This window comes from Jaculus jaculus, chromosome 17 (genome assembly GCF_020740685.1).
Source record: "Jaculus jaculus isolate mJacJac1 chromosome 17, mJacJac1.mat.Y.cur, whole genome shotgun sequence".
Taxonomy (NCBI): domain Eukaryota; kingdom Metazoa; phylum Chordata; class Mammalia; order Rodentia; family Dipodidae; genus Jaculus; species Jaculus jaculus.
In genome coordinates, this window is record NC_059118.1 from 25,155,706 (window position 1) to 25,181,292 (window position 25,587).

Consider the following 25,587-nt stretch of genomic DNA (forward strand, 5'->3'; position numbering starts at 1 on the left):
AAAGGGTAGAAGGAAAAAAACAGCAAAAAAAAAAAAAAAAAAAAAAAAAGAAAAAAGAAAGAGTAGAAGAGGCAGTCCCAGGAGAAAAAGATTATGAATGTGTTTGGTAAACCACACATTCTTAAACAGAGTACTAGCTAAAGATTCTGGGGAGTTTTATCTGTAAGAACTTTGAGCCAAGATGGCATTACTGAGTTAGAGAGAGTGGACTCTCCAACCAAAGCCTTTTCTTAGTTGGCACCATAGGCAGCTACCATAGCTGGGGAGAGCGAAGGTAAGTATAACAACTTTTTAAAAAATATTTTTATTTGAGAGAGAAACAAAGATGGAGATGTGTGTGTGTGTGGGGGGGGGTAGAGAATGGGAATGCCAGGGGCTCCAGATGCTACAAATGAACTCCAGATGCATGCACCTTGTGTATCTGGCTTATGTGGGTCCTGGGGTATCAAACCTGGGTCCTCTGGCTTCACAGGCAAGTACCTTAATGACTAAGTCATCTCTCCAGCCCCATATGACTCTTTTTTGAAGCAGGGTCTCACTGTAGTCCTGGGTGGCTCAGGGTAGCCTCAAACTCACATGGATCCTCCAACTTTAGCCTCCCAAGTACAAGGATTAAAGGCATGTGCCACCATGCCCAGCTCAGATAACTTTTTGCTAATTAATGCAAAGTTTGAAAATCACCTGGAATCTTAGGAATCCCAGTGTTAGTGAGTGGAGTATTTACAGGGCACAGGCATCTGGCTAACTACCCAGGCTATTTCTTGGCTGGGAAATTCAGGCTGGTGGTTCTCCTTATGTCTGGCTCCCATCTTTGGCCTTTCCCTCTCCTGGTCTGAGTTCCATGAGCCACAGGACTCATCAGTCACTGGGAAGTGTTAAACTTTGACAGTGAGGCAAAGTCAGAGTGAAAGGCAAATGTTGAACCAATCATGTTCAAACACAAATGGATGAGGAGTTGTAGATACAAAGGGCCAAATATTTGTCATTCCTGAGAAGCCTTGGCTTCCCATACAGAACATCTTCACTCTGCACATCGGTGCTACAAACCAAATGGATACACAGTTTTGAGTGTTGACTTCTCAAATAACTGAATTTGGAGACTGAAAAAAAAAATACATATTTTTGAAAAACCCCTCAGTGAGAAAGGTGTCAGGAGTCAGTTTCCAATGGGGGGGCCGTTCTCATGGAGGTACTGTAAGGCCAGGTCTGTCCACTTCATTTCTTGTTCCTTCACAGATTCTGTGGTGCCGCCGTTGTCTTGCTCGGGCTCAGGAAGCTCATTCTGAAAGGCACAAGGGACATGTGGAACCATGACCAGCACTCACTCCCGAAAACACAGAGGCCCCGGCGCTGAAGCTCGCGTGTGGGGGCAGACCGCACAGCTGATCCGTGCATTCTAAAGAGAAGCATGGGAGCACAGCTCCTGTGAGGCCTGGCCCCTCTCCTGGAGAGAATGCTGGGCGTCATGACCCTGGAATCAATGTAAGAGGCGGCGTGGGAAAGGGGCTAAGGGTAGAGGCCTCTGGCACCCACTAGGCTCCAAGCCCAAGACTTTGCCACATGCTAGGTTACTTGGGCAAGGTATACACACTTCGGGGCCTTTCTTTACTTTCTGGCAAGTGGGTGGGAAAAAAAGCAGTCATCACCTCACAGACTGCTGTAAGGGTTAAGTGGGGTGATTTAGATCGAAGTCTTAGCACTGTGGGGGCGTCTAGGGCTCTAGAAAGGAACACTCCCTATTACTGTTTGTGGCTAGGAACACTGAAGAGCCAACACTAATTTTTTTCTTTTTCTTTGAAGAGCGCTTTAAGGCATACCAGATTTGCTGGCATATTCCTTGAATACAAGAAATGGCTCAAACAATTCACTTTACCCAACATGTTTAGGTTGCAGCAGAGGTAGGCTGGATGATGAGGGACCCTGGGAATGTAATGAAAAGATGGGATCGCCCCCTAGTGGTACAACAGGACAACATAAAACAGCAAAGACCAAATCTCACTCTACCGGCAATTCTCTTACCCCAGCAAGGTGCCGCCACATTCAGTATAGAATCTGATGTCATTTCCTTATGCCTCATATGAAAATTTAGTACTTCTGAAACTGTTTTGTACCAGAAGTCACCGATACCACTATATTTCTTTTCAAACTACTGCTTAATATTCTCTCTAAAACTCCCATTTGTAGTATGCAGGTAGGTTTTCCCTCTTTAAAATTAAGTTCTATATATATTGAATGACATTTACTCACAATAGGTACAAATGTATTTGAATAGCATATATCCTACTTTACAAATGTTAGTTGGAGAGTCAAACATCACGTACAGAATCAAGAGCTATTGCCGGGCGTGGTGGCACACGTCTTTAATTCCAGCACTTGGGAGGCAGAGGTAGGAGGATCGCTGAGAGTTCAAGGCCACCCTGAGATGACAGAGTGGTCAGCCTGGACCAGAGTGAGACCCTACCTCGAAAAACCAAAAAAAAAAAAAAAAAAAAAAAAGAGCTATTGTTCTCCAGTCAGCTTAGAAAATTTGACCCAGTAGTTGTTAGTGAAGTGCTTAATTCAGCGCCAGCAAACTGCTTAATTTAATTCCATCTATGGGATGTGGTATGCTTTCTACACAAGTTATCTTGTGTGTGTATGTGTGTGTGTATGTACGTACATGTGTACATATATATGTACATGTGTTTGCTGCTGTGAATGAATATCAGACGCATGTGCAGCTTTTTGCATCTGGCTTTATGTGGGTTCTGGGGAACTGAACCTGGGCTGGCATATTATGTAAGCAAGTGCCTCTACGTGCTGAGCCATCTCCCCAGCGCTAAATAAGATATTTTTCATTTCTTGCAATGGATACCAATGCATCAAAGTGCACATGTGCCTACAAAACAGAATCATAAACACAAGCACCCATGATGGTGGATTGCACAAATGGCTGCAGTTCTTTGCAGTCGCTCCTGACAAAAAGGTGGGGTGTTTATCCCCCTGATCTTGTATGTGGCCATGTGACTTGCCTTGGTCTGGGCATGGGTCAGTTTTTCGTCTGGACTCTAAGAGGCTCTGCAGTTCCCTCTTATGCGGCTCTCAGACCCACTCCCAGGTGAGCCTCCCAGATCATGACAGAACCAGACCAGCTGCCCCGTCTCCCAGGCATGTGCCGTCACCCTGGACCACCCAGGCCCCGCCCGTGCGCTGGCTGACAGCACAGTCCCAGCAAGCCTAGCAGTGGTCAGCTGGAACTCCCAGCTGACTCAATCAAGACACAAACAGCTCTTACTTTAAGCCACTGTTGCAGCCAGGTTCGCATTGCTGGTAGAAATCACCCAACCAAGAGCGGCTTGTGGGAAAAAGGTTTATTTTGGCTTATAGGCTCAAGGGGAGGCTCCACGATGGCAGGGAAAACGATGGCATGAACAAAGGGTGGACATCACTCCCTGGCCAAGATAAGGTGGACAACAGGAAAAGGAGTATTCCAAACACTGGCAAGGGGAAACTGGCTATAACACCCATAACCCACCCCTTACAATACACTGCCTCCAGGAGGCATTAATTCCCAAATTGCCATCAATTGGGAAGCTAACATTCAGAACCTCAGCTTATGGGGGACACCTGAATCAAACCACCACAGCCACTGAGTTTCAGAACAATCAGTTTTGCAGCAAAAGCTCCATGATGCACACACTGCATGGATCAGCACCAGGGTCACACTGCCACCTGGAGTCAGCATGGGACTGTCCCTTTTCCTTATTCCTAACATGTAAGTGGCTCCCAAATCTTGCTGTACAAAGTTTGGCAAGTTTCTACCAGTTATTTCCTATTCTGACCTTCCCCCTTGCCTGGACCTCTTCAGGGGTTTCCCAGTTGGTTTCATTGGCCCCTTTCTCTGTATTGGGCATCTCTAATAATGCTAGAAAGTGTCCATCTGGAAGACAGGTGTGAGCATGGTGGTCTTGATTAGACCAAGCATGGCAACAAATCTGCTCCAAACCTGTGCCCAGCTGGTAATAAATGATAGCCATAATTCTGATTTCTATACAACTGAACTAAACCGTGACCTGTTATTTGATATTATGTAATATGTATTATTCATTAAACACATTACTATCTCTTAGATGGACATGTAGGTGAGTTGAATATTGTATTTCTCAGTAAATAGCAGCAGCAGAAGACAACATTTCTATGTCATCATGTGAAGAGCAACTGGCATGCTTTATAAAAAACAGTCCCCAGCCCTTGTTTTCCTTCTTTAAAAGGCCTATGACATAAACAAGAGGGTATTGTTGCCATATGTGTGGTACGTATACACATGTATGATGTTCATATGTGTTTGAGGGTATGTGTGGCACATTTGTGCATGTGTGTGTGGAGGCCAGAGGACAACCTCTGGTGACTTCCTCAGGATGCTATTGACCTGTTTTTGAGACAGGGTCTTTTAACTGTCTTGAGTTCATTAACTGTAGACTGGCTAGCCAGTGAGTGCCAGGGATCCTCCTGTTTCCCAATTTTGCGATTACAGGTACATGCCATTACACCCAGCTTTTTTACTTGGGTATTGGGAATCAAACTCAGGCCTTCATCTTGTGAAGCAAGTTCTTTACCCACTGAGATATCTCCCTAGGCCTACATAAAAGCTTCAATGAAGCCAGGCATGGTGGCACACGCCTTTAACCCCAGCACTCAGGAGGCAGAGGTAGGAGGATCACTGTGAGCTTGAGGCCAGCCAGAGACTACATAGTAAATTCCAAGTCTGCCTGGGCTAGAGTGAGACCCTACCTCAAAAAACAAAGCTTTACTGAACATTTATATATGAAATATTGGGGGATCACTTATTGGACATGGTTTAACAAGCACCTTTCAGGGAAGTTTTTCAGAGCCCAGGAAAGAAAAGAGTATTCTGGGAGTTTGTTGGCTTGAACACAGAAGAATAAGAGCCAGGGACCGTCTGAATATGTTCCAGAGCACTTAGCAAATGTGTGCATGCCAAGAATGTTTCTTAATTATGCCACCAGATGGATGCGCCAACTCACATTACTTGGTTTACATCTAGCTTTGATGTGGTACACAGAACATGGCTCAGAAAATCTGGGTCCCAGTCCTGGTCTGGCTCCTAAGTGACCTGGTCACACCACCTCTGTGAGCCACACTGTTCTTGATGAGCTAGCTGTAGAGAGATGCCACAGTCTGATCACCAGGCCTTGCTACTTCATCCTCTGGCATCAACATCCCACCACACCTTTTACCCGCCATCCTCAGCTTCGACCATTACTTACCAGTGGGATTGCAACATCCTCATAAGGCAACTTGTCTTCTCGCCAAGCATCATCAATCAAATCCAAGATCCTCCCGTCTCTCTGCACCTCACTGTCCATCTTCCCGCAGCTTTGCTCTTGTGAGATCTGTAAGACAAAGAGGCTACTTCCTCAATGAAGACTCAGGGGATGGTACGGCACGTCATCACCCTAGAAAAGACTCATCTGGCATAGGTCAGGCGACAAAAGAAAACAGCTTGTTCCCGCACCTCATTTGACAGTTGCTTGATAGTCTATGTTGGACACAGACCAGTGTCCCAGTGTGACAAGAGAGCAACACACTTCTGGAAAAAGCCCTGAAATATACTACACCTAAATTAGTTTTCTTTCCTAACCTGCACATTCACTTTTCCCTGTTTGCACACCTTTACTGAGTCCCTGGTTTATACCTGCTTCTCTCCTGTTCCTCAGTCCACTCCTGCGTCATTTTGATGAAAGCCTCCATCTCTCTTAACTCAGTACCTTAGCATTCCTAGGCACAGGAGCTTCGTGAACATGTTGAGATAGCACTGAGTGAAAGGTCCAAAGTGACCAACCACAGGCCAGACACTAATCCTCAAGGCAAGCACTATGTCGGCAGGTGCACTTACATGCAGTCGCACATGGTTTACGCAGTGCTGGGGAGCAAGCTCAGGGCTTTGTGCATGGCAGGCAAGCACCTGGTCAACTGAGATACATCCCTGGACTTTCTTTGTTTTTGAATTTTGCTTGTGTGTGCACACACACATGCACACACATGGACGTGTGGTGTGTATATGTGTATGTGCCCTTGCTGAGCCCTACGGTCACCTGTGGCAGAGTCCCTCACCTGCAGTGGCCAAAGTGGAACATTAGGTGTCCTGCTGCATTACTCTTCTGCCTGGCTTTGTTTTTGAGCTGGTGTCTTTTCACTGTTTCCAGTAAAAACCTGCAGGGTCCTGTGGAGTCTCGGGTCTCTGATTGCCTGCAGGACTGGAGTTACACGTGTGTGTGGCTGAGCTTAGCTGTTTCATCTGGAGATCTGAACTCAGGCAGTCTTGGGCCCTCATGCCTGAGCAGGAAGTGCACCTAAGTGCTGTCTTTAGCCCCCCCTCCCCCCGGTATTTCTGTGTGTGTGCACAGTAGATGTGGTTGCGGGGTCATGTGTGTATGTGTTGTATGCATGTATATGTGCTGATGCAGCATCCAGGAGCAGGCCTGGGGTGGCCAGAGGAGGATGTCATACATCCTCTTCCAATCGCCTGTTTTTTCTTGAGATGGTGTCGCTTCCTGTTTCTGGAACTTGCCATTTTCACTAGCCCCAGAGAGTCTTTGGTGTCTGCTCAATAACGGACTATGGTTATAGACGTGTGTGGCCGCATCCAGCTGTTTGCATGGAGGCTGAAGATTCTGCCTTGAGCAGTCTCAGGCCCTCATGCTGCGTGGGACATGAAGTGCTCTTAACCACTGAGCCATCTCTCCAGCCTCCCTCTTCCCTGATCTTCAGTACTGCACTCTCTCCAGCGCCTGGGTCAAGTGGTCAAGATGTTTACTTAGCTGCTTCATTTAACAGCTGTAATCTCATCCAAGAGGCTGATCATCCTGGAGAGCACTTCTGGGTTTCCTACTTGAGTTTGGGCTTCAAAACAGGCATCATCCTATTGTGTTTCCAACTACAAATCCTAATGGCCTGGAAGCCACTGGCAGCAACTCCACTCTATCACTCCTCATTTCTGAGACGAAGACTCATGCAATTTATAGTCCTTGGAAGTGGAGTTCAACTCTGTTATACAGGTATGGGACTGTCTTCAACAGTACAATGTCAAGATAGCCCTAACTAGGTTATAGCTATACTCAGTTTGGAATGGGGAAGGGATTTTATCCAAAAAAACAAAAATCAAGTAAAACAGCCTAGCATGGTGGCTCATGCTTGTAAGTCCAGCACTATGGACACTGAGGTAGGAGTGCCAGGAGCTTGAGGACTGCGATACAGAGTGATTTCCAAACAGTCTGGCTAGCTAGAGTGATACTGTGCCTCAAAAATAAAAATAAAAAAAAGGGAAAGATGCAGCTTCTTCCCTGGGGCAGCCAGGTGAGGTCGCAATGTTTCTCTCAGATTTGATCAAGTCCTACTTTGTAGCTAACTCAGAACCAGTTGGAGAGTCTTGTCTATAGAAAATTTATACACTGGTCCTTCCTTTCAGTTCTAGTTAAGCTCTGGAGTCCCTTTCCTACAAGGTCTCTCCTTTTTCGGTACCACTCTCTTCTTGCTGCTCAGTTCCCTGGGGTACCCTTTAATGTACGCTTTCCTCTGCTGATCCAAACCTGCCTATTCCCCAGCCCTACACAGGTTAAACTGTTTTCTAAAATCACCCCAGCTTAAGAAGACATTTGGCCTTTAATGTGTTTTTCTTGTCTTTTTCCTGTTTTTGTTTTTCAATTTTTATTATTTGTGTGACAGAAAGAAAGAGGCAGATTCACTGTAAACAAACCCCAGATGAATGTGCAATTTTGTGCATTTGTATTTGTGTGGGTACTGGCGAACTGAACCTGAACTGTTCAAGATTTTGCAAGCAAATGCCTGTAACCATTGAGTCATCTCTCCAGCCTGGGCAGGGGGAGGGGGTGATGTTTGTGGTAGGTCTCACTCTAGTACAGGCTGACCTGGAACTCACTCTGTAGTCCCAGGCTAGTCTTGAACTCACAGTGATCCTCCTACCTTTGTGTGCCCCAACATGCCTGGCTTTCTTGACTTTTTTTTTATTGACAACTTCCATAATTGGGGTGAGCCCCCTGTCCTACAGGAGAAGAACGACCACCAAACGAAGATCCTTCTTGATCACACTTTATTGGAGAGCCTCTTGGTTAACAGGAAAGTTGATGGCGAGGGGCGAGGGGTGCAGGAGTGTAGCTGCTTTTATAGGGCAGAATACTACGGGGCGCCTGCTGGTTGGCTGCCACAGGCTCACCCGCCCACAGGAGCCACGGGATAGGCTCGGGACAAGGTACGTCTAGCGCATGCGCAACCTCAAGCGAGGTTGGCGCCAAGGCGTTGCCTAAATAAGGAAATGTTTACCTCAAGACTGGCAGGAAGCCAGTGCCATCTTGTAATGGCGTCTGCATTAGCTCCCTGCAGTTCCCCCTTTTTTGTTAACTTATGGCATAGCTCAGGAAAAATAGCCACCCTCCCGATCAGGTCCGCACCTCATGATGTGTTGACCGATTAAGGGAAGAAGTTCAACCTCCCCTTCCTCAGTGCAATGGGACAGATCCCCTGAGAGTGCAAAGGCGATGGTCAAACGAAAGGTACCAGATCCCTGCCCATCCTCGTGTAATGGGTACTCTGAGACCCTGAGGGTGCAAGGGCCAGGGGAGCTATTTGCCTTTTAACGCTGACAGCCAAATTTGGGGGAGGAACCACTTTCCAAGGCAGCGAGCTCTTGAGAGATGACCACCTTGTCTCTCTTAGTCTGGGTTCGCAGGCGGCAAATCAACCAGAGGCAAAGTACGCATCCTCCCAGGCAGCACACCAGGAACATTCCCACTCCTACCCATTCCTTAAAATAAGAAAACACTGAGGATATCCAGGAAGTAAACCCCTTTGCTAAGCTAAGGTCCACTCGGGTAGAATTAATCTGAACCACAGCCCTTCTTAACTCCTCTAATTTGTTATCAAACTCCTTGGACCAATTTGTTGTAAAGAACAGAGATAAGCTGCGGGACAAATTGGCAGCCCTAGTAAACTTTTCATAAGGGACACCGGCTGCTGTGGCACCAAAATCTCTTTTTTGTCTGAATAGCGATAGTGTGCTGGGGGCTTCTACAGGCACGGGGACCCACCGGGGCACTCTAAGGACCATAGCATTCTTGAATACCTTGGCATTCCAGCATTGAGACAAGTAACAGGAAACATTGGTACAGTTACTGAAAGAGAAATTACTAAGAACAAACATAAATGGTGGATGGACACACACCGGCACAGGGGCAAAAGAAGTATTCCTCCCACAGCCATGTCCAATGTCCTTAACACCCCCCGAGCTATTTCTTGTCTCCCAAAGTGCCCCGTATCCATCCGTAGGTGGTTCTTTTTCAAATTCCACCTTCTCTATGGACACGGAGACATTGTTGCAAGCTATAATTCCTCCCTGTAACAGCACAAAAGGTGAAAAGTCCGTGCAGCTGCCATTCACTCCACACAGGAGCCATTTTGTAAATGGATTATATCTTTCATCCTGGAGGAACAATCCGTCTTTCCAGGCACCAACATAGGGATGGCGACCTCTCATCTCCGGGGAGAAAGTGAAGAGGTGTTGTTTATCCGCCCACCCGACAGCTGATGACTGACAATCTGACCATGGCCAAAGGTCCCCTTCATCAACCCCCCCGCAACGGGGGGTAAGATGTGGCTGATATAAAACCTCCGAGGCATTGTCACCAACAACAAAAGTTCCATTAAACCAAATTGTTAGCTCAGTAAAGGTATAATTTGCAAACCGGAACTTTGAGGTATCATTTTTTGGACCATATTGAGAGGAACGTCTTTCGTGGTTAACGGGTCCCCACACTGGGCGTCCCGAAAACCAGCCAAAAGCCTGCTTTTTTAACACTATACAGGATGGATGTGACTGATTAATCGTAAAACAAAGAGTTCCAGATTCCTGAAAAACTCGGTTTTCCCCCAAGGCGACAGAAAAGTCGTCTCTAGTCACCATGGGGAGACCCAGCTGCTTCTCAGTTGTAAAGAAACGAGGGAAGACCGTGGCGGAATGAGGCACTGGCATAGGTTTGGGAAAGGCTGACAATATGCCCCACCGCGGTTCTCCCTCAATGTGCTCCAGGCGTAGGAGAAGGATTATCCACAGGACCTTCATCATCTTTGTCCTGGTGGACATCACTGTCTTCTGGACCTTCTTCTGAAGATCGCTTGACTGTCCTCACCAGCCGGGCTGGAACCCAATGAGGGGAATTCTATTCCTGTGGAAAAACACAAACAGCTCCCCTGGATCTTATTACAACAAGATTCGGTCCTTTCCATTTATTATCTAAGACATCTTTCCACATCACCATCTCACTGGATGATTGGACCCTATGTTGACTGTGTCTGTCAGCTGCAGATTTATCATTGTTGTCTAAAATTAAAAAAATAAGGGTAAAAAGGGCTAAGGAAACTCTCTCCTTGGGGGTCGCATTTTCTGTTATTCCCCCTTTTTTGTTTTAATAAGAGAGTTTTCAAACTTTTATTTGCTCTTTCTACTATACCTTGACCTTGTGGGTTGTAAGGAAGGCCAGTGGTATGAGCAACCTGTATTTGTGCGCAGAAGGCTCGGAAACCAGTAGATGTGTATGCTGGGCCATTATCAGTTTTTAAATGGCGCAGCTTTCCCCAAGCAGCCCAGGCCTCCAAACAATGAGTCTTGACATGAGAGACCTTTTCACCTGCCAATGGAGAGGCGAAAATAACGCCTGAACAAGTGTCCACTGAGACATGTAGGTATTTTAATCTTCCAAACTCTGGAAGATGTGTCACATCCATTTGCCAAAGGTCTCCAGGACGTAGGCCCCGGGGGTTAACGCCCACATGTGAGGAGGGCAAAAAGGTGACACAAGACCGACAAGATTTTACAATGTCTCGTGCTTCATTTTTGGAAATAGAAAATTTCTTTCTCAAGGTGTTTGCAGGAACATGATATAGTCTATGGAATTCAGTAGTTGAAGCTTTTGTGTCTTCCAGAGAAATCATGGCGAGCCTAGTGGGCCGGTCCACGAGGTCATTAGCCTGTGATAAGGGGCCAGGCAGTAGTGAATGTGCCCGAATATGAGTTACATAGAAAGGGCAAGTTCGCTGCAAAATTAAAGACTGAAGTTGTAAAAGAATATTAGACACTAGACTAGTAGAGCGAACCGAAGCGGCAATCTCTAGGCCAGCAACCGCATTAGCTACATATAGGGAATCCGTGAACAAGTTAAAAGAAGTAGAGAATGTCTGAAAGACCTCCAAAACAATGAGGCATTCAACAATTTGAGGGGAATTGGGTCTGAACATTCTTACTACAGGCTCCGAGCCCTGTACCAAGTAGGCCCCACGACCAGACTTTGAACCATCAGTAAAGGTGGCAGGGGCTGATGTAATAGGCTCCTGAACAGTGATTTTTGGAAAGTAAACCAGATTATTTTTAACAAAGGACAAAATAGGGCTCTTCAGATAATGATTATCTATGACATTTGGGAAAGCACACATGAGAATGCTCCAATCATCCACAGTGCCAGACAAAACTTCTACCTGTTCCTTAGTATAGGGGATGATGAGTTTGTCAGGCAGCTTTGTAAAGTGTAGTAAACAATACTTAAGCCCCAAAAAGGCCTGTCGAGCTACCAGTTGTGGAAAGTACTGAAGAGTGCGGGCTCCCAAGGAGTTTCCATGAAGCCACTGTAGGAAAAAACCCCCGCAGGGGGCCCCCACGCTCTGCCCGGATAAGGCGACACCCCAAATCACTCACGAGAAGCGGTCTTGATGCAAACTGCAAGAGGATTTTATTCCAAGCGCGCTGGGGCCCACAGTCGTACACCTCACAGGGGTAGAGGACTGCAGAGCCCCGAATGCAGGAACAGGACAGTTTTTATAGGGTTTCTAACAAAGCCTGTGCATTAGACCAATCATTTTCTAATATTAGGAGCCCCGCAGGGTGTTAGCCAGTCAGTTTGTGCCACCCCATAGTTTCTAAGCCAATTAGTTTATGACCTTGGTGGTCAGCATTTGCGCAGGTCCTTGGGTGGGAGTAGCAGAGTGTGGTACCAGTCTCCTATGACCTTGGTGGTCTGAGGCAGGCTGTTATAGCTTATGGTGCGAGCTACTAAGGCTAACAGTGTGGGCTATTAAGGCTTATAGTGTAAGGCTTATAGTGCAGGCTATTTACAGAAACCAAATAAGTGGTTCACTTCATTACTTATTTCCCATCCTTGAGGGCTATCTCATGCCCTTTTTACCTAGTTTTATATTAGGAGCGGGCTCTGATATAATGAGAAGAGGGATTCTTTACTTACTTCTAACAGAGAGTAAAGCCTGGAGTTTGAGGTATGCAGGGGGCCCGCTTAAGCTCCCTTTGGAGTGTGATAGTATTTCTGAGCTTCTGAATTCTTGGGCCTTTCACCACAACAGGGGCCCCTCCTGCCAGATCACTCCTGTAGGGACATCCTTAGTTTTTAAAATACATAGAAAAAGCAGTTTTGAAGGATCAAACCGATTAAGGTGTGTTTTATTAAGTGCCTCTTTGATCTTATTAAGCGCCTCGCGGGCTAATTGTGTAAGCATGCGAGGAGACGAAACATCGGGGTTGCCTTCAAGGATGGAGAAGAGCGGCAACAACTCTGATCGAGGCACATGAAGGAATCCTCGCAACCAATTAATATCTCCCAGTAGCTTTTGAAAATCATTGAGAGTATGTAAATGGGAGGTGCGAATGCACATCTTTTGTGGCCTCACAGAACAAGGGCTAATGACAGACCCCAGAAAAGTAACAGTATCTGTCTGTTGAATCTTCTCAGGGGCAATGGTCAAGCCATAATTCTCTAAGGCCTGAATAACCCTTTGAAAAGAGGAATGTAGGGTAGCCAATATGGGGGCTGTTAACAAAATGTCATCCATATAATGAATCATGCAAAGAGAAGGGAACTCCTGGCGGACAGAGGCCAATGCAGCATCTACAAAAAGCTGACAGATAGTAGGGCTGTTAGCCATTCCTTGCGGTAGCACACGCCACTGAAAACGAGCGTCCGGTCTCTCATGATTGACTGAAGGAAGGGTAAAAGCAAAGCGTTCCCTATCTTGGGGACAAAGCGGTATAGAGAAAAAACAGTCCTTAACATCTAGAACTATGATAGGCCATCCCTTGGGCAGGGCAGAAAGTGCTGGGAGGCCTCTTTGAACAGGCCCCAGAATCTGCATTTGGGCATTAACCGCTCTCAAATCATGGAGCAATCTCCATTTGCCTGATTGTTTTTTAATCACAAATATTGGGGTGTTCCAGGGGGACACAGAAGGCTCTAGATGGCCAAGATCCAACTGTTCCTGGACCAAGACTCTTGCTGCTTCCAGTTTTTCCTGTGATAGGGGCCATTGAGGAACCCATATGGCTTTGTTAGTTAACCAAGGAATGGGCACCTGAACCCTCTCGGAAGCGGCGTTTTCAACAGCCCCTAGGAAAAACCCAATCCAGAGCGGCCCAACTTTTCTTTTGGGATGATTGGGTCTGGACGCCCCTGGAGGAATTTTCCCAGTCCCTGTTCTGGGACAAAGCCTTGTATTTTTATCATATTTTTATTAGCCTCCGAATAGTCATTAGTCAGACGGAGGCGCAACTGGGACTGAATGTCCCGACCCTACAAATTAATCGGGACTGCCAATACAAAAGGCTGTACCTTTCCCTTTTGTCCCTCCTCAGTATACCAAGTTAGTTCTTTTGTGCTCATCTGGGGTGTCTCTGCATATCCCAGACTGTGTAGGGTCTGTGAAGATTTTTGAAGGGGCCAAGACTTAGGCCAAGAATTCATTTGGATAATGCTCCTGTCTGCGCCTGTATCCACCAGGCCTGAAAATGTCCTACCCTCAATAGTCAGCTGTAAAAGTGGTCTTCTATCTAATTCTAGTGATAAGCAAGCCAGGTCTATCCCAGTGGACCCAAAACACCCCTCCCCCCTCTCCCTCTGCTCAGCAGGGAATGTAGAATGCTTAGAGGGCAAGATCAACAATTGAGCAATACGATCTCCTGGTGCAATAGATACGGCCCCATAAGGGGAATGACAGAGAACTTTTATTGTGCCCATATAATCAGGATCAATGACTCCAGGAAAAACAAGCAGGCCTTTTAAGGTTGATGATGAACGCCCCAAGAGGAGGCCCACGGTCTCCTTTTGTAAAGGTCCACGAACATCAGTCTCTATGGCCTGTATGGCCATCTCAGGGGTTAGGACCAGTCCGGAGGCAGCACAGAGGTCCAACCCTGTGGAGCCTGATGTGGCTCTTCTGAGCGGGAGGACGGCGGCGGGCCCAATGTTGGGACTGGCGCCTGAAGTGCCCCATAAATTTGTGGGCCCTGGGGATGGGGGCCCGTCATTCCGTTTTTTGACTCTTGTGTATGTTGAAGGGGAGGTATAGGCATACCATTGATATCTTTTGTCGACCTACACTCATTAGCCCAATGTCTACCCTTTTTACATCGTGGACAAGTACCAGGAGGTCGTTGTTTTGGCCCCTCCCTAGCTGGGGGGGTGGACCCCCCATCCCAAGGGCATTGGCACTTAAAGTGCCCAAGCTGTCCACATTTAAAGCACCCTTTTGGGTTTTGTGTCTGTTGAGACTTAGTAGCAGCAAGAACTGCTGCGGCCAGACCTGCATTAGAAAGTGGCCCACCAATCTCTCGACATACTTTAATCTAGGCCTCAATTCCCTTCTTTCTGACTGGGTTAATAGCTCTTTGGCACTCTTTTGTGCTTTGCTCATATATTAGCTGGAGTACAAAGGGCATGGTATGATCTGCAGTGCCTATAGTTTTCTCGGCAGCCTCCATCAATCTGGCGGCGAAATCTGCAAAAGGTTCTGTTGGGCCCTGGATAATTTTTGTCAGGTTGCCAGCTACTTCCCCCTTGTTGGGGACATCTCTCCATGCTCGATAGTGTATGTCATTAACCTGTTGATATACCTCTATGGGAAAATTTACTTGGTCAGCCATGTGGGGGCCGAGCCCCAGGAGCATGTCGGCTGTCCATCCCGGGTGACCATTCTGGATATTTTGTCTAGCCTGTGTCTGAGCATTATCTGTGACCAAAGATTTCCACTCAAGGAACTGGCCCTTTGAAAGACAAGCCTTTGCCAACTCTGTCCAATCTGTAGGAGTCAAAGGAGCTGTAATGATCCTGCGCAACAGCGCAACAGAATAATCCGCACCTGGTCCAAAGTCCTTGACAGCCTGATCCAGATCCTTTAGTTGTTTATAGGGAACTGGTTCATGTCTCCTTTGTTGAGTTACTGGATCCTCAAAAACGGGAAAAGCGGAGGCCAGCCGCGACCAGGTTTTTGTTTTAATGAAGCGGCATGTGTCCCCAGGGAAGTTATAGGGTGGGGGTGCGGAAGGCTCTATCAACTGTGAAGGACCACACCCTTGGCCTTTAGGCCCCTTTGTTAGCAGAGGGTGCCTAGTCGGGGACCTGTGCTGTTCCCTTTTATAATAGGCAGTGGCCTCCTTTTGTCCTTTTACTTCCCCTTTAAACAAATTTTCTTCTTCCTCTTCTGTTGAACCGGAGCTAGCTTCCTCATCTGAGCTAGCTTCCTCATCTGCATCTAGCACACTTAAATGTGCAAGGTCCTCAATAGGAGGATAAAGCCTATTAAAGGCTTCTCTTCCCCCCTCAAGAGTGGGCAATCATAAATTTCACCTACTTCTTTGAGCTCATCTTGCAAACTTTTATCTTTGTTTAATCCCTCCTTTTTTATTTCTTCTCTTTTTCTAGGCCTAGTTTTTGACTCCCCATTTGAATCTGACTCAGAAAGGCTATCCTGATTGTCTTGCCAAAGCCTCCCATCCCTTTCTAATAATGTCTATGTGGTTCCCCTTACTCAAACAGGAGTGAATTGAGAGACCAGAAAGAAATAACACGTAACTAATTAAACAATGACACTGCCATTGTAGGACAAACCAAAGGAGGATCCCGGGCTCGGCTCAGATAAGGAACTAACTGATTAAAGTGCTGACCTTTGCTTCTGAAACTCATGCTCGCTTGCTCAACAGGACATTCCAGAAATACTTAGCTCTGGGGGCCTCCGGCCCCTTGCAAAAGATAGGATCTGCAAGCAGTCTGCTGACCAGAGATGAGCAACTAGAAATGTTCCCGCGCGCGCCTTCTTGGAACCAATCATTTTAAAAGATGCTATGTGATATAACCCTTTTGCCCCCTTCCCACTCTTTTCCTTTATAAACCCCTACTTTTAGAAGGTCGGGGCTCTCTCCCACTCCCGCTGCGTCAGTCTGTGTGGATTGAGTCCCTGCTTAAGCTTGACATTAAAAGAAACCTGTTGCTTTTACATTCGAGTGTCTCGGCTTCTGTGGCGGTCCTCTAGGTGACTCCTGGGTGACCGGGGGTCTTGGCTCCTGGTCAGGGGTCGTGGCACAACAAATAAGCCGCCAGAACGGCAATGTACCCTTACCAATTCTATCCTCTTGTTTTGCCGCTTCTAGGTCTCTACCTAGCTTCTCCCAATTAGGGAGGGAGAAGTCCCCCGACATCCCAAACCATGGCACAATCTCATCCAGATCTTTAACAACCTTTCTTATTGTTGCGGAGGAGACCTTAATGTCCCTTTGCTTAAGCAGTTCTTTTATTGGCTGGACGAAATCAATGGGCGCGAAGTCTGCACCCTGAGAATTACCCATGTTATGCGCTGTTATCTACCAGCATTCTTATCAACCGGGACAATTAAATAATATTGTCAAAAACCTTAGCGAAAAAACTTGTTATCTACCAAGGGTTTACTTTCGATTCACGCCGTGAGGTTAATTCTCCTCAAAACAGCGACACATCTTGTCAGGTTCATCACAGCGGCAGCAACAACAACAAAGGATAAGAACAACAAACCACACAGGGATGAAAATGGCAAGAATCAGGTAGGGGTCTAAGGAAAGGCACATAATGACTGGGGATGACTTACCGACGTCTTCCTCTCCGTGTGTCAAGTTTTGGATCCTCTTCGGCCCCTCGCCCGGTGACCACAAAACACCCGGCGTCCCGGGTTTCGGCACCACTTTGGGGCGAGCCCCCTGTCCTGCAGGAGAAGAACGACCACCAAACGAAGATCCTTCTTGATCACACTTTATTGGAGAGCCTCTTGGTTAACAGGAAAGCTGATGGCGAGGGGCGAGGGGCACAGGAGTGTAGCTGCTTTTAAAGGGCAGAATACTACGGGGCACCTGCTGGTTGGCTGCCACAGGCTCACCCGCCCACAGGAGCCACGGGATAGGCTCGGGACAAGGTACGTCAAGCGCATGCGCAACCTCAAGCGAGGTTGGCGCCAAGGCGTTGCCTAAATAAGGAAATGTTTACCTCAAGACTGGCAGGAAGCCAGCGCCATCTTGTAATGGCGTCGGCATTAGCTCCCTGCAGATAATTGTAAACAATATCCACAGTAACCCCCTCCCTCCCCCCATTTCTTGCCTTTTTTAAAAAAATATGTTTTTATTTATTTGTGAGCAGAGAAAGACAGAGACATAGAGAGAATGGGTGCACCAGAACCTCCTGCCACTGCAAACAAATGAACTCCAAATGCATGTGCCACTTTGTGCATCTGGCTTTAAGTGGATACTGGGGAACCTGTGAGGGAAGGCTTTGTAAGCAAGTGCCTTGAAACGCTGAGCCATCTCCCCAGACATTTTTCTTGTCTTAACTGGATCCATTAAAAAAGGTAGGTTAGCGGGCGTGATGGTGCATGCCTTTAATCCCAGCACTTGGGTGGCAGAGGTAGGAGGATCTGTCAGTTCGAGGCCACCTGGAGACTTCGTAGTTTATTCCAGGTCAGCCTGGGCTAGAGCGAGACCCTACCTTGAAAAACAAAAACAAAACAAAACCAAAGGTAGGTCATGGGCTGGAGAGATTGCTCAGCGGTTAAGGCGCGTGCCTGCAAAGCCTAATGACCTAGGTTCAATTCTCCAGGATCCACGTAAAAAGCTAGATGCACAAACAAGGTGGGACTGAAAGGCCCAAGAATTCAGAAGCTCAGAAATACTATCACGCTCCAAAGGGAGCTTAAGCGGGCCCCCTGCATACCTCAAACTCCAGGCTTTACTCTCTGTTAGAAGCAAGTAAAGAATCCCTCTTCTCATTATATCAGAGCCCACTCCTAATATAAAACTAGGTAAAAAGGGCATGAGATAGCCCTCAAGGATGGGAAATGAGTAATAAAGTAAACCACTTATTTAGTTTCTGTAAATAGCCTGCACCATAAGCCTTAATAGCCCACACTGTAAGCCTTAGTAGCCTTAATAGCCCACACTGTAAGCCTTAGTAACTTGCACCATAAGCTGTAGCAGCCTGCCTTAGACCACCAAGGTCATAGGAGGCTGATACCATACTCTGTTACCCCCACCTAAGGAATTGCACCAGTGCTGACCTCCAAGGTCACAGGAGACTGGTACCACACTCTGCTACTCCCACCCAAGGACCTGCGCAAACGCTGACCACCAAGGTCATAAGAGAGTGATTGGTCCATGAGGGGCTTGAACAAAGTAAACTAATTGGCTTAGAAACTGTGGGGTGACACAAACTGACTGGCTAACACCCTGCAGGGGCTCCTGATATTAAATAATGATTGGTCTAATACACAGGCTTTGTTAGAAACCCTATAAAAACTGTCCTGTTCCTGCATTCGGGGCTCTGCAGTCCTCTACCCCTGTGAGGTGTACGACTGTGGGCCCCAGCCGCTTGGAATAAAATCCTCTTGCAGTTTGCATCAAGACCGCTTCTTGTGAGTGATTTGGGGTGTCGCCTTATCCGGGCAGAACGTGGGGGACCCCCTGCCGGGGTTTTTTCCTACAGGACATGCATCTGGAATACATTTGCAGTGGCTAGAGGCCCTGGTGCCCATTATCTGCCTCTAATAAATAAAATTAAATTAAAATGGTAGGTCAGTTTTGACAGTTCAAAAGGATTCACTTTACACTTGCACTAGCCACATAGTATAGTCACTGTGTACTAGACCCCTTGTTTTCTCTCTCTTTTTTCTTTTTTTGCCAGCTAGTCTAAAGGTCTTAGGTACCAGGTTGTGTCCTTTAAACCTTAGGCTGAGCTTGGGGGAAAAAAGCCCATTTCTTCACCGGTTACGCAGATATCCCGGCACAGTGCTTAGCACCCCGCCCCACGTGCTTAGATATGTCTTTCTAGATATGCGATGCGCACATTTCCCGAGGTGGACACACATTTTATTTATCTTTGAATTTCACGGCTCTGCAAACTACGTTCAACGAAGTAGATGCTTTTCTAGAAATGGCCCTCGCAGGCCACCACTGGTTATCAGCGGAGCGCGATACAGCCCACATCTCCCACTTCCGGCCCGGGAGATACCAAATGCGGAAGCGCGGAGGGGAGGACTAGCAAGGCCGGTTCCTTTACAGCCGACACAGCGTGCGGTAAGGAAAATGACTACGAGGGTCAGGTGAGGGTATCGGCCGCCGGTGGTACCGGCCTCTCGACGGTGAGGACCGAACGCCTTGACCGCCCCTTCCAGAACCCGGGCAACGGGCGCGAGAAACCCTTACCTGCGGCGGGAACAGCGGTTTCTTCAGGACCACGCCCTGGGCGTCACGTGACTCGCAGGCTCCGCTTTGAGACCCCGGATGTGGGTGAGTCCATTTGTTCGTGTAGGGGGGGGGGGATAATGAACGTGCCCGTGCCGGAGGCTAGACGTAAGTTTGGCGGTGACGCGCGTGCGCATCCTGGAACCGAGGAGCGCGCTCTGGCTGCTCCGTAACCGCCTTGCGGAACGGAAGACCGACGGGCGGGCGGCCGCGGCCGTGTCCTAGACCGTAGACAGCCCCGGCCGCCGTCGTGCCGCTGGCCTCCAGGCCGCATGGCTCGGGGCAGGTTGCCGCACCCGTCCGCCAGCTGCCCGCCCAGGCCCGCGCCCCGCCCCCCGGCCTCGCCGTCTCCGCCCCGCGGCCGCGCCCTGGCGGCCATAGCCAGGCCCGCGGCGGCTCCGTGCGGCCTCCCCAGGTGCTGTGCCCCTGCCCGGGGCTGGGGTGACTTAGGGAAGCCCTCCCTGCTCTGCCCCTTCTCCGGCTCCGCCTAGGCCTGCTGCTCCTGCTGCGGGCCGGTAGACCGTGGCTCACTTAGGATGATGGGACTTGAGAGCTGAGCAGCTAATTCAAATCAGTGAGCTGGTTTCAGTGTCCCTATTAATGCCGGAGGCTCGGCAGTGTGGCAGAAGTCGCCAGCGATGAACTTCCCGGTGGGAACGTGCATTTAGATCAGGGATACGTAAATGGGTAGCTTGCTGTTGAGTTCGAGGCCACCCTGAGACTACATAGTGAATTCCAGGTCACCCTGGGCTAGAGCGAGACCCTACCGCAAAACAAAGAGCGAGCCGTTTCAAATAGCTCTTTAACCATGGAGGTCCTTGACGACTACATCCAGATCGCAACCGCGATCCTGACTGAGTCTCTTAGGAAGTTAAACTGAGTCGAATGTCACAGTTGTTTTCATTTATATACGCTAGGCTTATTTTCACAAAGCATTTCTCCTCTGAGCTTTCTTTAATAAGTTTATGTTATTGTAAGGTAGATGAGATGCCTTTTGTGCGGTTCCTCATGAATTTGCATATAGTTTTATTTTTGTGTGAAGAGAAAATGATCGTACACTAATTTCAGATATTTACACACGTTTAATAGCTGTATCTTAGTGATGGAATAGTGTTCTTACTTGGAATATGTCCATCTTTAGATTTGGTTTTTTTGTCCTGTGTCTTTTTTTTTTTTTTTTTTAATTCTCTCGCTGTAGCCCAGGCTGACCTAGAATTCACTGTGTAGTCTCAGGGTTATCCTCCTACCTCTGCCTCCTGAGTTCTTGGATAAAAGGCGTGTGCCACCACACCTGGCAGCTTTTGCCCTGTGCTTTTAACGATATACTTAGTGATCAGTATGGTAAAGCGGGCTGTTATACTGAGATTGGTTAAACATTAGCAACATCCACACTGTCTGTTAAAATGTCTGTATATTGAGGTTTTAAAGTTTTTTTTTTAAAAGTATCCATTTGAGAGAGAGGGCGAAAATAGCGTGCTAGGGCCTTAGCCACTGCAAATCATCTCCAGGGGCATGTACCACCTTGTATATCTTGGCTTAGGTGGGTACTGGGGAATCAAACCTGGGTCTTCGCAAGCAAGCACCGTACCTGCTAAGCCATGTCTCCAGCCCTATATTGAGGTTTTAAAAGCTGTGTAACAGGTATGTTAATTGTGCTGTGCTGTTTCTTCCCATGGAGAGGTGTAAGGCCTTTACTTAGTGCTGTCCTCATTGGTCATGTGGTAGCAGATGGTGACAGCATCGTGGGTGCACATTATCCTAGCTAAGACCTCCTCCAGCTCAAGGTATAGTTTTGCTCTTTTCAGTTTTCCAAGACCATACAGATTTTGCACCCATACACATCAGTAAAAAGTCCCTCTTGTCAATATGGAGCCAGGGATCAGGTTTCCTCAATTGCCCCATATGTGTGTTTGTGGTAGCACATGAGACCAAAACACTGCCTCATCCACGTGCTGTGTTTGGCTGCTGTACCCTTTGATGCTAATGTAAGTAGCTCCTTTACGCGGCTCTCCCTACTCTTCCAAATTGAGCTCTTTGTCGCCTGTCTTTTAATATGTGCCTCTACTCTGTGTCCTCTCATCAAGTGCCTATGTCTGTTATACATGTATACACACATATATACATACATGTGTGTGTGCTTATGTCTGCATAGATGCATATATTGAACAACATCCACCATGAAATTGCCCAAGAGCCTTTCACTTAGAGGAAGGCTCTGGGTCGATTGATAATGCATGTGTCCAGTACTGCCTGAGTGGCTGCAATGTGGAGATTCTCTAATTGTATCATTCCTTCAGGATTGATTAGCTGGAACTTTTTTTTCTTTTGAGAAAAGCAAACATTTACTTCAAATTGCAGTATGTGCTTTTCAATCACAAAAAGAAAGAATAGAACAGTGTAGCTGGGATTCTTATGAAGAACTTTCCCTCATCAGCTATCTGTTTATTCTGATACAGCTTGTACAGGCAGGGCAAGAAAAATGTTTAATTTTCTCCTCTATTTTCAGACTACAATAATGAGTTGGTGGCCTCGCAGCCTCCAAAAGTACACGTGAGGGTATTACCTGTAAAAACAATTTTATCATCATGAACTGATAGACTTTAATGTGCTTAAATTATTTCAACATGTTGCAACCTTCTCCCCTCTCCCCTGCAGGTAGGGACTCACTCTAGCCCAGGCTGGCTGGGAATTTAGTATTCAGTCCTACAGCTTGCAGTAATCCTCCTGCCTCAGCCTCACATGTGCTGTGATTAAAGGCATGCACCACCACAACTGGGATTTATTTTCATTCATTTATTTTATATTATATTTATTTTTTATTTGGTTTTTCAAGGTATGGTCATGCTGTAGCCCAGGCTATCTTGGAATTCATTATGTAGTCTCAGGGTGGCTTTATTTATTTTTGTTTATTTTTATTTATTTGAGAACGAGGTAGAGAGAGAGAATGGGCGCACCAATGCCTCCAGCCACTGCAAACAAAGTCCAGATGCATGCACCGCCTTGTGCATCTGGCTTATGTGGGTCCTGGGAAATCAACTCTTGAACCGGGGTCCCTAGGCTTCACAAGCAAGCGCTTAGTGGCTAAGCCATCTCTCCAGCCTCGGCTTTATTATTACTTTTTTAATGCCCAAATTGTTTTCTCTTTGGCTTCCTGGTCAAACATGCCTGGCTCATTTGCACATTTGTGGCCATTAAATGTCCTGGTCCTTTGAGTGGGAGAGGAATTTAGAGACCGCAGGCTGAGTAGGAGAGATTTTTGCTAGTAGGTTAGTCACTGGTATTAGTATTTATAGTGTGAAATACTTTTAAAATATTTATTTCTTGGGAGGAGAAGAGGGCAAGAGTGAGAATTGGTACAGCAAGGCCACTGCAAGCTGTAGACACACGTGCCACTTTGTATATCTGGTTTTACACAGGCACTGGGGAATTGAACCTGGGCCATCAGGCTTTGCAAGCAAGTGCCCTTAACTGCTGAGCCATCTCTCCAGTCCTGTGAAATATATTTTTTTTAACTAGAAGTATACAGAGTTCACACTTTGCAATTTAAACAATTTTATAAGTTTAACATGATGAAATAAAATAAAGGCCAGTTGTGGGTGCATGCCTTTAATCCCAGCACTTGTGAGGCTGAGGTGGAAGGATCACTGTGAGATCCAGGCCAGTTGGAGACTCCATAGTGAATTCTCAGCCAGCCTGGGCTAGAGTGAGTCCCTACCTCAGAAGAAGAAAGAAAGAAAAGAAAAGAAAGGAAAGGAAAAGAAAAAGAAAAGAAAGCAAGGTTGCAGCATGTTGAAATAATTTAAGCACATTAAAGTCTATCAGTTCATGATGATAAAATTGTTTCAGCATCCGTATACCACAGTTAGAATGCTGCAGAGAAATTAGCATGGCCCCTGTGCAACAATAACGTACAAGTTGAAGTGTTCTATATTTTAGAAACAAAGTTGTATATTTGTATATTTTCTCTTTTGCTGAAAATCTTGGTACCCAATTTCATGATTGTACTTTTAAAAATCAAGTATTATGCATAATGGTTTCAAATAAAAGATACCAGCTTTTTTTTTTTATCAACAATGTGATTTTAGAATAGTTGGAATTTCTTTGTGTTGCCTTTTTTAAACTTTTTAATTTCTTCTTAGTGTATGTGGTACTAAGGCAAGTGCTTTAAAAGTACTGCATCTTAATTTGAAAGCAGTTATTTGTTATATGGTTAACTTACCAATTGATATCTAGCTGATAATTTATTTTGCTTCCAGATGTTCTGCATTTTCTCTCTCCTCCCTCCTTTCTTTATTATTTTTCTTTTCTTTCTGACAAGGTCTCATACAGCCCCGGCTGGTTTTGAACTTGTTATATGTAGTGGAGGGGAAGATGACCTTGAACTCCTGATCCTCTGCCTCTGTGTTCCAAGTACTAGGAGCCTGCTTTGCCATACTCAGGACAGGTTTTTTCTTCTTTGAGGTAGGGTCTTGCCCTAGCCCAGGTTGACCTGAAATTCAATATGTAGTCCAAGGTTGGCCTTGAACTCACAGCATTCCTCTTACCTCTGCTTCCTGACTGCTGAAATTAAAGAAAGGGATGTGCTACCATGCCTGGCCAGCGCCCCCCCCCCCCCCCGCCCCAGTGTGTGTGTGTACATTTCAGAAACTAGAGGAGAAGTTTGGGTGTCCTCTTACCACTGATCTGCATTTTTCTTTGAGCCTGGGTCTCCACTTCAACCCCAGTGATTCTCCAGTGTCCGCGCCCCCCCCCCCCCAACTGAGGTTACAGAAGTGCGTGGCCATGCCCAACTTTTTCCATAGGTTTTAGCGAGTCATACTTGGTGGTCTACGGCCTGAGACTTAAGTGACAAGTACTCCTAACTACTAAGCCATCTCTCAGGCTCAGTATTACTTTTTCATTTTGATTTGTTATGTATAAAACATTATGAGGGGGCTGGAGATATTGCTCAGCAGTTAAGGTGCTTGTCTGCAAACCCTAACGACTCAGTTCAGTTCCCCAGTATCCAGGTAAAGCCAGGTGCACAAAGTGGCATATGTGTCTGGAGTTCATTTGCAGCATTTGGAGGCTCTGGCACACCTATTTTCTCCCCCCTCTTTCTTTGGAAATTAATAAATAAAATAGAAAAAGTTATCAGAATTCCTATAAACTAAATAATTTAAAACAAGATTTACCTAGAGAAGGTTACCTAGAAAAGGTTAACTTTCATCCCTTTTTCTTCTACCCTGATGACTTCTTTTTTGGGGGGGGTTGGTTTTTGAGGTAGCCCAGGCTGACCCGGAACTAGTCTCAGTAGTATTTCTACTAGCTCTTGGTTTATTCTTTCATTAAACAAGGACCTAAAAGCAAACACACACATGTACAGTTTCTGTTCTCATAAAATACTGTTTATATACACTATTTTTTTAAAATATTTTTTTGTCCATTTTTTATTTATTTATTGTTTGAGAGCGACAGACACAGAGAGAAAGACAGATAGAGGGAGAGAGAGAATGGGCGTGCCAGGGCTTCCAGCCTCTGCAAACGAACTCCAGACGCGTGCGCCCCCCTGTGCATCTGGCTAACGTGGGACCTGGGGAAGCGAGCCTCGAACCGGGGTCCTTAGGCTTCACAGGCAAGTGCTTAACCGCTAAGCCATCTCTCCAGCCCTACACTATTTTTTACATGTACTTTTTTTTTTTTTTTCCCCCCGAGGTAGGGTCTCACTCTAGCTCAGGCTGACCTGAAATTCATTATGTAGTCGCAAGGTGGCCTCGATCTCATGGCAATCCTCCCACCTCTGCCTCCCGAGTGCTGGAATTAAAGGTGTGCGCCACCATGCCTGGCTACATACACAATTTTTATCTTTTTTTTCACCAAAGAAGTATGTGGTGATTATTATACCTTTTGACAGTTTCATAGTATTCCCTCAGTGAATGAATGTCCAACTAGTCTCTGTTGATGTTAGGTTATCTCCTGCTGTATAAAAAAAGTTGCAGTGAATACCC

General features: G+C 46.6%; 2 protein-coding genes across 14 annotated transcripts in view; one reads left to right on the top strand and one right to left on the bottom strand.

The window, feature by feature from the left end:
• Positions 1-1,119: 1,119 nt before the first annotated feature.
• On the bottom strand, positions 1,120-19,840 carry Anapc13 (anaphase promoting complex subunit 13). 6 transcript variants are annotated; one of them, XM_045136470.1, is made up of 3 exons: positions 19,562-19,738; positions 5,268-5,409; positions 1,120-1,282 (listed from the first exon to the last, which is right to left on the bottom strand). In XM_045136470.1, the coding sequence occupies exons 2-3, from the start codon at positions 5,364-5,366 to the stop codon at positions 1,157-1,159; spliced, it is 225 nt and encodes a 74-aa protein (XP_044992405.1). In that variant the 5' UTR covers positions 5,367-5,409; positions 19,562-19,738; the 3' UTR covers positions 1,120-1,156. The 6 variants fall into 6 exon arrangements, with proteins under 6 accessions (XP_044992405.1, XP_044992404.1, XP_044992406.1 ...); XM_045136469.1 differs by having other exon boundaries at positions 5,268-5,393; positions 19,562-19,736; XM_045136471.1 differs by lacking the exon at positions 19,562-19,738 and adding an exon at positions 16,963-16,987 and having other exon boundaries at positions 5,268-5,393.
• Positions 19,415-25,587, top strand: part of Cep63 (centrosomal protein 63) — a 71,174-nt gene continuing 65,001 nt past the window's right edge. The window contains exon 1 of one of the 8 annotated variants that reach the window (XM_045136461.1): positions 19,415-19,645. Coding sequence is in view for 4 of the 8 variants with exons in the window: in XM_045136464.1 (XP_044992399.1) it covers positions 21,578-21,585 (8 nt within the window). In the remaining 4 variants the exon portion in view is untranslated. Of the gene's footprint in view, positions 19,646-19,672; positions 19,709-19,967; positions 20,016-20,813; positions 21,242-21,473; positions 21,586-25,587 lie in introns of those variants that run through there. The other 7 variants (XM_045136463.1, XM_045136462.1, XM_004664340.2 and 4 more) reach the window with 7 other exon arrangements.

What these genes read in the sequence shown, in the direction of transcription:
- Anapc13 (XM_045136466.1), bottom strand. Translation starts at nt 10,156, where the DNA reads ATGTCCACCAGGACAAAGATGATGAAGGTCCTGTGGATAATCCTTCTC.